Here is an 11,854-nt window from a genome sequence, read left to right as displayed (position 1 = left end):
TGTAATAAATTTCAAAGAATGAATTAAATATAATTATGTATGATCTATTTAGTAACGTCATTATCATATTATTAATATTTTCTTAACTTAATTAACTTTACTGTAGATGAAAATATGTTGCAAAATATAACGTCACTTACTTTAAATCAGAAGCTATCACGTCCACAGCTTCTTTTAATGATGGAACCTCATCTTCGTTTGTATCAGTACAATTTGAAATTCTTCGTTCCTTGTTTTATGTAAAAACTAATTATTTAATACATTAATTTCTTTTGTAGGAATAGCTCCTTGCTATAATAAATATTTAAATTAGTAAAATTTTGATATTTAAAATAATGTTCTTCGAAATGGTCCGAACATAAAACCGTATACTTTCTTGTAACGAAATTGTACAGCTTTATTTTCAGTAACCATGCTTTCAATTGTTCTTTATTATTAACCGGAAACGTAAAATGAAATTTATCGATGCAATCTCATTTAGTTTGACAATTGAAGCTTCCAAATGCAGCACAATATGCAGTTATATCAACAACAACAAATATTTAATAAAATTATGCCAAGGAATATGTTGCTATCAGAAACGCTGGCAATGCACTACTCTCTGCGCTTGTAAACAGTACAACTCACGTGACATGTGATATTGCATGATTCATGCAATATGTGTGAATGATAACTCGCTCTAGAAATGATGGTTTTTCCTTCATTTTTTCAAAGAAAAAAAAAACACCATAATTTTTAAAGAACGTGATAAAAACATTTTATATTTTAATAAAATACGACTGTGAGTGGGGAGCCGGTATGATTATACAATATATATTATATTGAATCGTTTTTCATCTAATTTTGTTTAACTAAGATTAAAAAAAAATCTTTAAACCAAAAAATAAGGAAAAAAATTTTTTTTTAAAAGGTCTGATTTATATGATTAAAATTAAATAATATAAAATAGATTTTTTTCTCTGTCCAACAACTCATTTCGCAGATCGCACAATACAAGATCGGGCATTATAAGAAAGGAATATTGATAAAACACATTTTATATGCAAAACATAAAAGTTATTTTATTAATTTATAAACTTGCTGGAAAATTGAACAATTTAAAAAAAAAAATTAAGTTAACAAAATGATACATATAGTAAGTATAACATAAATAACAATAATCTGTAAATGTTTGTAGTATACAAAAATATTTTTGTTAGCACCAACCGCAGCTTTGTTCATGACTACATCCTTGTGAATGATTATCATTGAGTTTTTCCACTAAGCAATACAGATCGGGCATTATAAGAAAGGAATATTGATAAAAGACATTTTATATGCAAAACATAAAAGTTATTTTATTAATTTATAAACTTGCTGGAAAATTGAACAATTTAAAAAAAAAAATTAAGTTAACAAAATGATACATATAGTAAGTATAACATAAATAACAATAATCTGTAAATGTTTGTAGTATACAAAAATATTTTTGTTAGCACCAACCGCAGCTTTGTTCATGACTACATCCTTGTGAATGATTATCATTGAGTTTTTCCACTAAGCAATATTTTTTTAAATTGTTTTTTGTATACATAAAGAAAATTTCAAATATAAAATTTTTAATCCTTTTTTTCTTTGTTGAACAGAAAAAGAAAGTTACTTATTAAAAAAAATCATTACTTTATACTAGTATATAGATTAAGCTATGGAGGAAAAAAGATTTGGGCAGTTTATTACATGTATATATAATTTATTAAAATGCACAGAAAACAAAACTAGTTTTTTCGTTTTGTCTGTATTTATTACCATAATTTACTTAATGAAAAAACTAATTATTTTGAGTTTATTAATAGTGGCACAATTTATTATCAAATTTGATTGATATTCATGAATCTTTTTGAACATAAATGGTTTCTAAAAAATAAGAATTTAGTGCCTTTTTTTTAAAAAAATTTTTGAAATCTATCAGATCCATAAAAAAAAAAATACTAAAAAAACAGTAACCCTCTTTTTTTTATGTAACTCAAAAAATGCATGGCAAACGAGAACAATAGCACTCTTAAATTAAATTGATACAGTTTTATAGATTATTAGCAACAACAACTACTGTCTGCTTTTTTATCGTTTACGCTAAGAACAATATTAACAGAACTTCTTGACAACGATGATGCTTTATTTAGCCTGTGATTTTTCAGTTTATGAGCTAGGGTCATAACAATTGTGTCCACATGCTCTGCTTGTCGATCATCAAAAGCAGATGTTTGAAATAAAGGCATATCATGGTCACCAGCGAACTTCCGAGCCATATTGGTATTTACAGCAATAGCATCAATAACGTCACATTTGTTTCCGATCAATATTTTTGGAATGTCTTCAGACTGTCCTTGATACTCCTTAAATTCAGCAATCCAGTGTGGAAGATTTTGAAAAGATGCTATCTTTGTAACATCATACACAAAAACAACAGCATGGACATTGCGGTAGTAAAGAGGAACCATACTTGCGCGGGAACTTTCCTGGCCAGCAGTATCCCAGAATAGTAGCTATACAGATAAAAATTTAAAAAATAGCCTATTTAGATAAGTTACATAATTTATGAAAATAGACATAAACCAAAAAATAAATAAATAAAAAAAGTAGATAATTATACATAGTTAAGACTGGTGGATGTTGTCAAACAGATTTGATACATCATATCATAAGACAATCTTTCTACTTAAATATTACAACATATATAAAATAAAACCAGTAAAATATATAAATAATATTTTGCATCAAACTAAACTATGATAATTATATGATAAGAATATTAAAACTAACAAAATTAAATAAAAAAGATAATGAAATTTTAAAAACTAATTGAAAAAAAAAAGAAAACCATACGAAATTGCAATCTTAAAAACAGAAACAAATACCTCAACAGAAATAATAGAAGTTGTAACTGAATTACTAAATTACTACTACATAAAAAAAATATTATGGACTCGTCAATGAAATATATATAATCCTTCACTCATAAATGAGATATTTTTAAAAGTTATTTTGTATATGCATTATATGTTAGACAAAAGCATTTTCTTGGGAAGCAAGACGTTTTCGATGTCGAAAAAATGATTTTTTCAACCATATCGACAAGCCATTTTTTCTTAATATTAAATAAATTTTAAAACTTTAAACTTTACATTTATAAAAACTACATATCTATATCATTCAATAACAATAAAAAGGAATTTAAAATGCTTATAAATTTAATTTTTATAAATATTTGAAAATTTAATGTATATATAATTTTTTTTTTACCAGACATAGCTTTCGGTACGCTCAGAAAATTTTCTACATGAAATATCAACAAAAAATTGGCATAGACTCAAGTAAATATGTTTGAAAAATCAGGTGAAATAGTTTGTTTCATAATATGTACAGAATATATTATATATAAGCAAAATAAATGTAGTATTTCTGAAAAAAATGCAAAATTTCGTTCAAATTTTGAAAAACTTCCCATGTATAATAAAATTATAATGAAAAAACTAAACTTTATATAGTTAATTAAATGTAAATAAGGTATGTGTACAAGCATAGAAATTTTCATAACTTTACAATGATTTGTTTTTTGTACGAGCGTACCAAAAGTTATGCCTGGTAAAAAAAATTTTTTATTTGCATTAAATTTTCAAATATTTATAAAAATTAAATTTATAAGCATTTTAAATTCCTTTTTATTGTTATTGAATTATATTAATATGTAGTTGTCATAAATGTAAAGTTTAAAGTTTTAAAATGTATTTAATATTAAGAAAAAATGGTTTGTCGATAAGGTTGAAAAAATCATTTTTTCGACATCGAAAACGTCTTGCTTCCCTTAAGTATTTTATTCTAGTAATACACAATTAGTTTAAATGTAAATTAAAAAGAAAGTAATGCTTTTAGTTTTATGTGTGATGTAAACTAAGAAAAGTAGTAAACATTAATATCAATAATAAACACTAGATATTTTTTTAACTACCACCTCAGTTTAAAAAATAGTCTTTTTTTTCTTCAAATAAACCATCTTCAAAGCTTTTTTTATTAAAAATATTTAATTCGGAACAACTTCTTTTCTAATCATTTAATACAAAAATTTTAATTTTCAAATGAAATCAGTATTTTATTGTAAATTACTGTTACATGGAAAATTTTAAGCAAAGTTAAACTTAGATATAAAATGTGCTTCTAAAAATGCAATTATATTTTTAACAAAAACAAAAATGGATTCATTCATACCCTCATAAGTTCATTGTCCACAACAACTTGTTTTTCAAGGAAGTCTACTCCAATTGTTGCTTCAGTATTCAGAGGAAATTTCCCACTACAAAATCTGTTGAGAAGACATGTCTTTCCGACATTAGAATCACCTAAAACTATTATCTTAAAAATTCTACCCTTTTTTTCACTAGAGCTCATCTTTAGTTTCAGTATCTAAAACAGAAAAAAAATATTTATGTTGTGTAATATAATAAATACAGTGAAACCTCAAGATGCATGACGTCAATAAAACTAATTTATATTTTTGGTGTTCTGTTCTTTCATGAGACAGTAACATATCACGGGTCTGCTTTAATGTGATTTTTTTTAGTGTGATTAGTGTGACTTCAAATTTTAATGTGTAAATATTTTATTTATTAAAAAGTGTTGTATAAACTTAAAAATAGAAATAAATCCAAAAAGTTATTTTAATTTTGTTATATGTAATAAACTAAAACTCAGAGGCGCGACAGCCCATAGAGGGCCAAGGCCTACTGTGCCCATCTCAGTTTTCTTGACCTTGGGCTCTGGGGTGCAGGAGCAGATGTTCCGGTCAGTTGGTCAGCCGAAAGCGGAACCCCCCGTGTTTAGCTCCCAAGCATGCTTGGTACTCATTTATCGACCCACTGAAGGGATGAAAGGCTGAGTCAACCTTGCCCGGCCCGAGGATCGAACCAGGGACCTGTGGCACGACAGCGCGAAGCGCTACCGCTCAGTCACCGGGCGTCTTTGTTATATGTATTTTATATTAAGTTTAAATAGCGCATTATCACTAATACATATTTGAATCTTCTTTATTGTTAAGTATATAATGTTTCACAATTTTTAACTCAAGCATTATAAAATATAAATGCAGTATTATAAAAGAACCAAGTTAATTAATCTTTTTGTTTTCACACAGATTTATTTACTATATTTATTAAACCTATATATACATTACCTATTATAAAATTATAATCAGTAAATATTTATAAAAAAAAATTAAAATTTCATCTGACTTTTGACTTTAATAAAAAACTGAATTAAATATTTAATGGTCTTCTATGTTTTAAAAAAAAAATTAACAGAAAGTGAAATGAAAATTACATATAATTATAAAGAGTATCAGTAACTTGTGCCATTTTTTTTTCCAATTAATTAACCCTCGGAAAATGATTTCATTTTTAGATAAATAATTTTTAAAAGTTCTCTTATAAAAAGTTTTAGCTCATTTTTTTAAAGCCAGTAAATAAAACTGTTTAAATTTGTTAATGTATTACTTAGTAAAAAAAAAAAATTTCTTTCAATTTTTTTAAACATATGAATTAATAATAATAACCTATTTATTAATGTATAAAGCATGCAACTATATTTGAAAAATTGATCTTTTCAGTTTATATTATTTAAATTTCTGTTTGATTTAATTTCATTAAAATATTACTTTCTGAAAAAACCCACTTAAAGTTTTCAATAGCACTATAAAATTGTAGGTTCAAGTTTCTGTAACTTTACAAACATTCGAAACTTAATCATATAAATCATGCAACTCTATTTGACAAATTTATGTTGTACAATAAATTATATAAAATTAAATGTGCATCAATTATTTTTAATAATTTTTTTTCTTTTGAAAAAACTCACTTATTGTTCCAAGTGGGTTTTTTTTCAAGGTGGGCCCTCCCAATAAAACCCGGGTGGTTTCAAAGTGGGCCCACTTGGCGAACCCTGCCAGAACGTTAAGTCGAGCACTTTACGGTAGAACAGTTTAACGAGGACCAATACCGAACACCTTGGTCCCTACGCAGACTGAGCCAAGTGGTCACCCACCTGCACACTAACCGCAGCCAGTGATGCTTAACTTCGGTGATCTGCCTGGAACAGTCTCTTAACGATCAGTCCACTTCAGGACGCTCTAAGATTTGAGCATTTAGGGCAACATTGCATTAAGGCATGGGAGCTGCAAAACGTTCCTGTCAGGTGTTTGCTGAACTTCATTTCAGCCATAAGGCTTTCTTGTTAATCATGATTTAGGGTCTGGGTACAATAGACCTCTGGTTTATGTGCTCTGCTCTTTGGACAGTATCACATACTTCCTAGTGATTCACCGGTTGCTCTCCGGCCAAGTATTGTAGGTTGAAAATAGCTTAAAACTTTTTCTATCACCTCTAAAATTTTTGTCTATGAGTTTCGAAACAAACTATATGTATAGTAAATTTCTTTATTCAATCTTTTTGTACTGTAAATATTATAATAAAAAAAGTTATATTATAATATAAAAGTTTATATTATAATATTTATGATACAAAGGCTTAACCATTACAATATATTTTTATTTTGTAATGGTGAAGCGTTTGAAATAATAAGGAAATTTCTGCAATCAAATGAATTTACAGAACATGAACAGCAAGCTGATACAAATAATTTAAAATGTATACTTTTTGCACTGAGAAAAAAGTGTGTTCAAATTACAATTTAAAAATATTTTAAATAACAAAATTTGTTGACTCAACTTTTTTTGGCATCATAGATAAGATTTTAAATGAGATTAGTACATTGTAAATTTTTACATCATTACTTTTTATGTAATATCACTTTATTATTTGATGTTTTAAGTTGACCTGCATCCAGTGCTGTTCTGCATCTTATGTTTGTAATGATTGTGCCCATGAGAGACAATATTTAAGGGTCAGGGTTGTTTTTGTTGTTGTTTTTTTTAAAAAGTGGGTTCTATTATTTTTTTTTTAGGATGTTACAGAAAAGTGCCCTGTGGCTGAATTTTTTTCAAATAAGTTAACATAAATTTCATATTATTCAGTATTTTATCATTGTTTGAAATTCAATGAATTTTTATATTTAAATGATAATCTTGTTCATTAAAATCAGGGTTGGCAGGTTTTTGGCATGTGACAGTTTTTGACGGTTTAAACCGTCACGTCAAAAACCTATATTCATATGTGAAATTTAATTAATACATAAAATTTATGTATTTTTTTTATAAAGGATAGTGTTTCTAAATATGTTCCAGAAAAAATTAATTTAAAATTTTGAAGAAACACTTATATTTTGAATAGTAACCAAAATCTTGTACTTTTGAAAGCTCACATCTTTTGTAATATTATGTTTTCATTTTCATGTGTTATTGAAAATCTGCAGTGATATTATTAAGAAATTTATTTAAAACCAAATTTAGTGTATAATATAGATTATACTAAAAATTAGACATTTTTAAAGATAAACATTAGCAGTTTTGTACATTGGATATCTTTTAAAGAAAAATCTTTTAAACAGTTTGGGCACATGCAACATTCACAATCAGAGAATTTTTGTCTATTTTTAGCTCTTCTAAAGTAAACTGGGGGGAGGGGGAGTAGTGAACCGCTTTCAACATACTTTGTTTGGTGGTGGAAAAATGTTCAAAACTAGTTGTGCTACCGTATGCTGCGAGGAGCAAATGAACTAGACTATTAAATTTTGAATTAAATTTCTACTTCCATCATTTTCCTTTTGATTATGTAGTGTGATGCATGTTCTAATTTTTAAAATTATGTATTTAATTAGGGTAATTAAAAAATTTCCATATAATTTGTTTACATATTTCATGGATCAGTGACTGTAATGTTCTTCTGTTTCGTTTGACTTTTGTGATTGGTTGTTAGTTTTTCAGAAAAATCAGTAATTCTGAATTTTAAATCTTAAATTTTTTTTAATTCATAGTTAACATAAGACAATACAAATTTAAGTGCTTTTTGTTAAGTACACAGAGTAGTTAGTGTTGATTTACAGTATATTTAGCCTATTCATTTACTATGCTGCAAATTTAGTTTACCCAAATACTTGTGAATTTCATTTTGCTGAATACTATATAGTTTTGTTGAATATCTAAATATTCAGCTGTTGAATAATTACTTCTTACTTTCAAGATATACATTATTTGTATTCTTAATACAAGTGGAGAAAAAAAAATTAAGAGATGAAAATTGTTTTAAAATGATAAGTGTAATAATTATAAATAAATATAATAAACAATATGAATTATATTTATCATTATTCATAAATATAACTACTTTTAAATTCAAATTAACATACTGGATAATAAAGATATTCAGTCTAACATTAAAAAAATTTTTTATACACTTGTATCAAGTTTGTATTTATACAACATAACTTGTAAGTTCCTTATAAATATAAATATTAGTTAAATGATCCTTATATGTCAAAAATGCATGGTAATAAACTTTTAATTTTCTTAAATACCAAAAAAAAAAATTTTTTTTTTCAAAAAATAAATATTTAAACAATTTTTGTGCAAAATTTTTCTGCACATGCATTTGAATATAAATTTCTGAGATTTTAAATCTGTTATTTTACCTTAATTTTAATAAAAAAATATTTTAAAACCTGCTGATTACCTATAGTATAATTAAATTTCCATATAATGCATGGCAACTGTTGGTAGTTTTGAAGTTTATATATATTTTTTGGCAAACTTCAGTTTTTGACGGTTTAAACCAGTATTATACCCTTGTCATGTCAAAAACCACTTTTTGATGTCAAAAACCCAACCCTGATTAAAATATAACTACTAATATAATATTTTGAACCACAAATTTTTTTACTTTATATAATATTTTGCTATAATAGTTATATATGCTAATTTTATTCGTATTTAAATTCTTATTTATGTTTCTATTATCAAAATCTGAATGTGGGTTTCTTGATATGTTCATTTTCTTTTAACTTGGTTTCTAATTTTTTATAACATAAAAAAGAGCTTAAAAACCATTTCAAGATTTAACATTCATAAAATTTCCTATAATTCACCAAATTTAAATGTCCTAAAGCTAAAAATATGCTGAACTGAGTCCAAACTGAATGTTGAATCTTATTTAGAGCAACAATGCGATAGTTTATTTTAAATCATTTTAGAAACTACACAATTTCTTTATTTAAAATATAATTGCATTTTTGTTGCTCAATAAAATATTTATCTATTTTAATTTTTACTTTCATTTGAGAACATTAATAGTTAATTTGTTATAAAATAAACTTTTGTATTTCATGATATTATAAAAAAATCACTTACCTCTGTCTTTAGACAAATTTTTTTTTTTATAAGGAAATATTTTATTTTTGAAAAGTATCAGTTCGGTATTTTTCAGTTTCAAATGAAACTTAACATTTAACAGAATTTGATTTTATGCAAATATATTACTAAGTTGTCTGATGAAAAGAAAATGAAATAATTAATTAAAAGAATTATAATATTTTAATAATAATTACTATGAAAAGAATTTAACTTCATAAATATTTTACTAAGTTGACTGATAAAAAAGAATTGCGTCTGAAGCACATATATTTATGTTAAAATTATCATAACATTGCAGTCAACATATCTAGATACTTGGGTATGGGACCTTTTATTCAAGAAAGGGTTGTACATATGAATTGTAATAAAAATATATTTCTTCTTTCATAAAATATTTTTCTAATTCTCTTTTTAAATAATACTAACCCTTTATTACAATAATATATTCAAAGTTTAATTAAGTGAATAATTTTCTTGTATTATAAGTATGAATTTTATTTAAATGTGGCAGTGGCGGATCCAGCGGGGGGTGGGTCATAGGGGTCATGATCCAACCCAAAAAAAATTGGAAAAAAAAAAGTAAAAATAAAATTTTTTTAATAGTTTACAAAAGAAATAAAATATTTTAAAAATTATTTAAAAATTATTTATCTAGAGTAAAACGGTAAGGCGAGACGTCAAGTATTGGAGTCCAACTCCATGCCATAAACAAGGGACTTCCCCTTCTCTTGCCCCCTCTCACTTGTAGAACTTTTTCACGCACACACATCGCCTCGTAAGCGGAGAGATACACTAAAAGTTTTCTCTACTTTTTTTTTCTTTTCTGGTTTTATGTAAAGACTACCCACAACCGCCAGCTACCCAGCATCAATTTCGCCAATCGCGTGTGGGGGGTGGGGCAAGCCTTTAGAGAAAATGCTGTTTCCTGTTTTAATGTCATTGCTTTATCATTGTTTTTAATTTTGAAATGTCTCTGTTAAGAAGAATAAATAAGTTATGCACAAAAAATAGTTTTAGTTTGTTTAAAAAAATATGTACGCTAAATGTTCTTGACAGCAAATCTATTTTGAAAAAGAAAGGAAAGCTAACAATTGTTTTTTTTTTTGTAAGCATTGACATTTTAAGCCTTTTTTTTAAAAAAAAACTATGTATTGTGCAACGATCATCTTTTTCGTATTTATTATGGTATCAAAATACGATTCGATTTTAATGAGATTATTATTATTGTGTATATAATGAATATTTTTTAAGAATAATATATATTACAGAAAAAAATCCTTTTTATCTCTAATTATTTTTATGCTAAACTTATATGTCATTGTCATGCTTCATTCATATACAAAACGCTAACTGTTCAACTCTTAGAATATCTGTAACAATTTTGTGAGTATGTGATTGACAAATTTGTATTTACATGGACTAGGACGCAAATTACAATTTTCACAAAAATTAGCTCAAATGCTATGAAAAAAAAAAAATGAAAAAGTACACTCGATGTGTGTTAAGATAAGTCGTATAATTTCGTAGTTTTCCTGTTCCTACAACCCAAATAAAGATTAAATGCTCATTTTTCATCATAAAATTATTTCACGCAATTCTTCATGCTTTAAAGCATGAAGGAGGAGATGAAGCTCGCTTCGTGCACCAATTCATCCGATCACTTCGCAATCATTTTTATTTCTTTTTGCAGATGATTGTTCAATTAAAAGATATTAAAAAAATTAATGCAATAATAAGAATTTAGTTATAAATGTATATACATAGCGTAACTACCATATTTCTCTAATATAGAGGATGTATGTGCTGATACATAGCACTCTCTGAATCGTAATGTATTTTTCGTTAATATAGCGATTTAACAATCATGTGAATTTAACTTTAAATATTGCTTTATAATTTGAAACAGTTATTTAATATTCATAATTTTAATTGAATACGTTGAGTGAATATAGTTATTTTTTTTAATTATTATTATTTATTTATTTTTTTGTATTATCATTTTCTATTAAAGAAAAAAGGTAACAAAAAATAGCAGAAATGATCAAATAAATTGATTATGCATAGCGAAACTGCCATATTTCTCTAAAGTAAAGAAGGTATGTGCGCAATGATGGTCGCACTCTGAATTGTAATATATTTTTCGTTAATGAAGCGATTTAACAATAATGTGAATTTAACTATAAATATTGCTTTAGTTATACGGTCCACTTAGTATATTAACCTTCAACCTCACTATTATTTATATTGTATAAAGAATAGTGTATATCTTTATATTTTTTCACAAGTAGAAATCTTAATTTATCAACCTGAAGTTTTTAATATTACATTTTCGACACCTTCTTTTGTTAAACTATAAAATAAAGTTGCATAATTCTTCTGTAATTTTAATAGATTTAATTAAATTATTTTTAAATGACACTTATCAGAAATTTCAAGGTTAAAAAAATTATTTGAGGAGACTCACATTTTTATAAGGTAAATGTCTAAGGTGCTTAAATTTTTAAGGATATAAAATTGCTAATTTAA

At 25.8% G+C, this 11,854-nt stretch overlaps 1 protein-coding gene across 2 annotated transcripts; it reads right to left on the bottom strand.

Annotated features, from left to right (window-relative positions):
• Positions 1-1,034: 1,034 nt before the first annotated feature.
• Positions 1,035-10,051, bottom strand: LOC107443742 (ras-related protein Rab-33B). 2 transcript variants are annotated; one of them, XM_043046575.3, is made up of 3 exons: positions 9,755-10,051; positions 4,243-4,437; positions 1,035-2,522 (listed from the first exon to the last, which is right to left on the bottom strand). In XM_043046575.3, exons 2-3 carry the CDS (start codon positions 4,420-4,422, stop codon positions 2,070-2,072), a joined length of 633 nt encoding a protein of 210 aa, XP_042902509.3. In that variant the 5' UTR covers positions 4,423-4,437; positions 9,755-10,051; the 3' UTR covers positions 1,035-2,069. The 2 variants fall into 2 exon arrangements, with proteins under 2 accessions (XP_042902509.3, XP_087021519.1); XM_087165393.1 differs by lacking the exon at positions 9,755-10,051 and adding an exon at positions 9,326-9,480.
• Between the last annotated feature and the right edge of the window lie 1,803 nt (positions 10,052-11,854).

The sequence above is a fragment of the Parasteatoda tepidariorum genome, chromosome 6, assembly GCF_982258835.1.
Source record: "Parasteatoda tepidariorum strain Cologne lab strain chromosome 6, Ptep-v5.0, whole genome shotgun sequence".
Classification (NCBI taxonomy): domain Eukaryota; kingdom Metazoa; phylum Arthropoda; class Arachnida; order Araneae; family Theridiidae; genus Parasteatoda; species Parasteatoda tepidariorum.
This window is presented reverse-complemented; position numbering and strand designations above follow the sequence as displayed.

Excerpts from the sequence above, each read along its gene's own strand:
- LOC107443742 (XM_043046575.3), bottom strand. The coding sequence starts at position 4,422 with ATGAGCTCTAGTGAAAAAAAGGGTAGAATTTTTAAGATAATAGTTTTA. Across the intron at positions 2,523-4,242 it reads TGGACAATGAACTTATGAGG|CTACTATTCTGGGATACTGC; the intron begins GTATGAATGAAT and ends TTATCTGTATAG.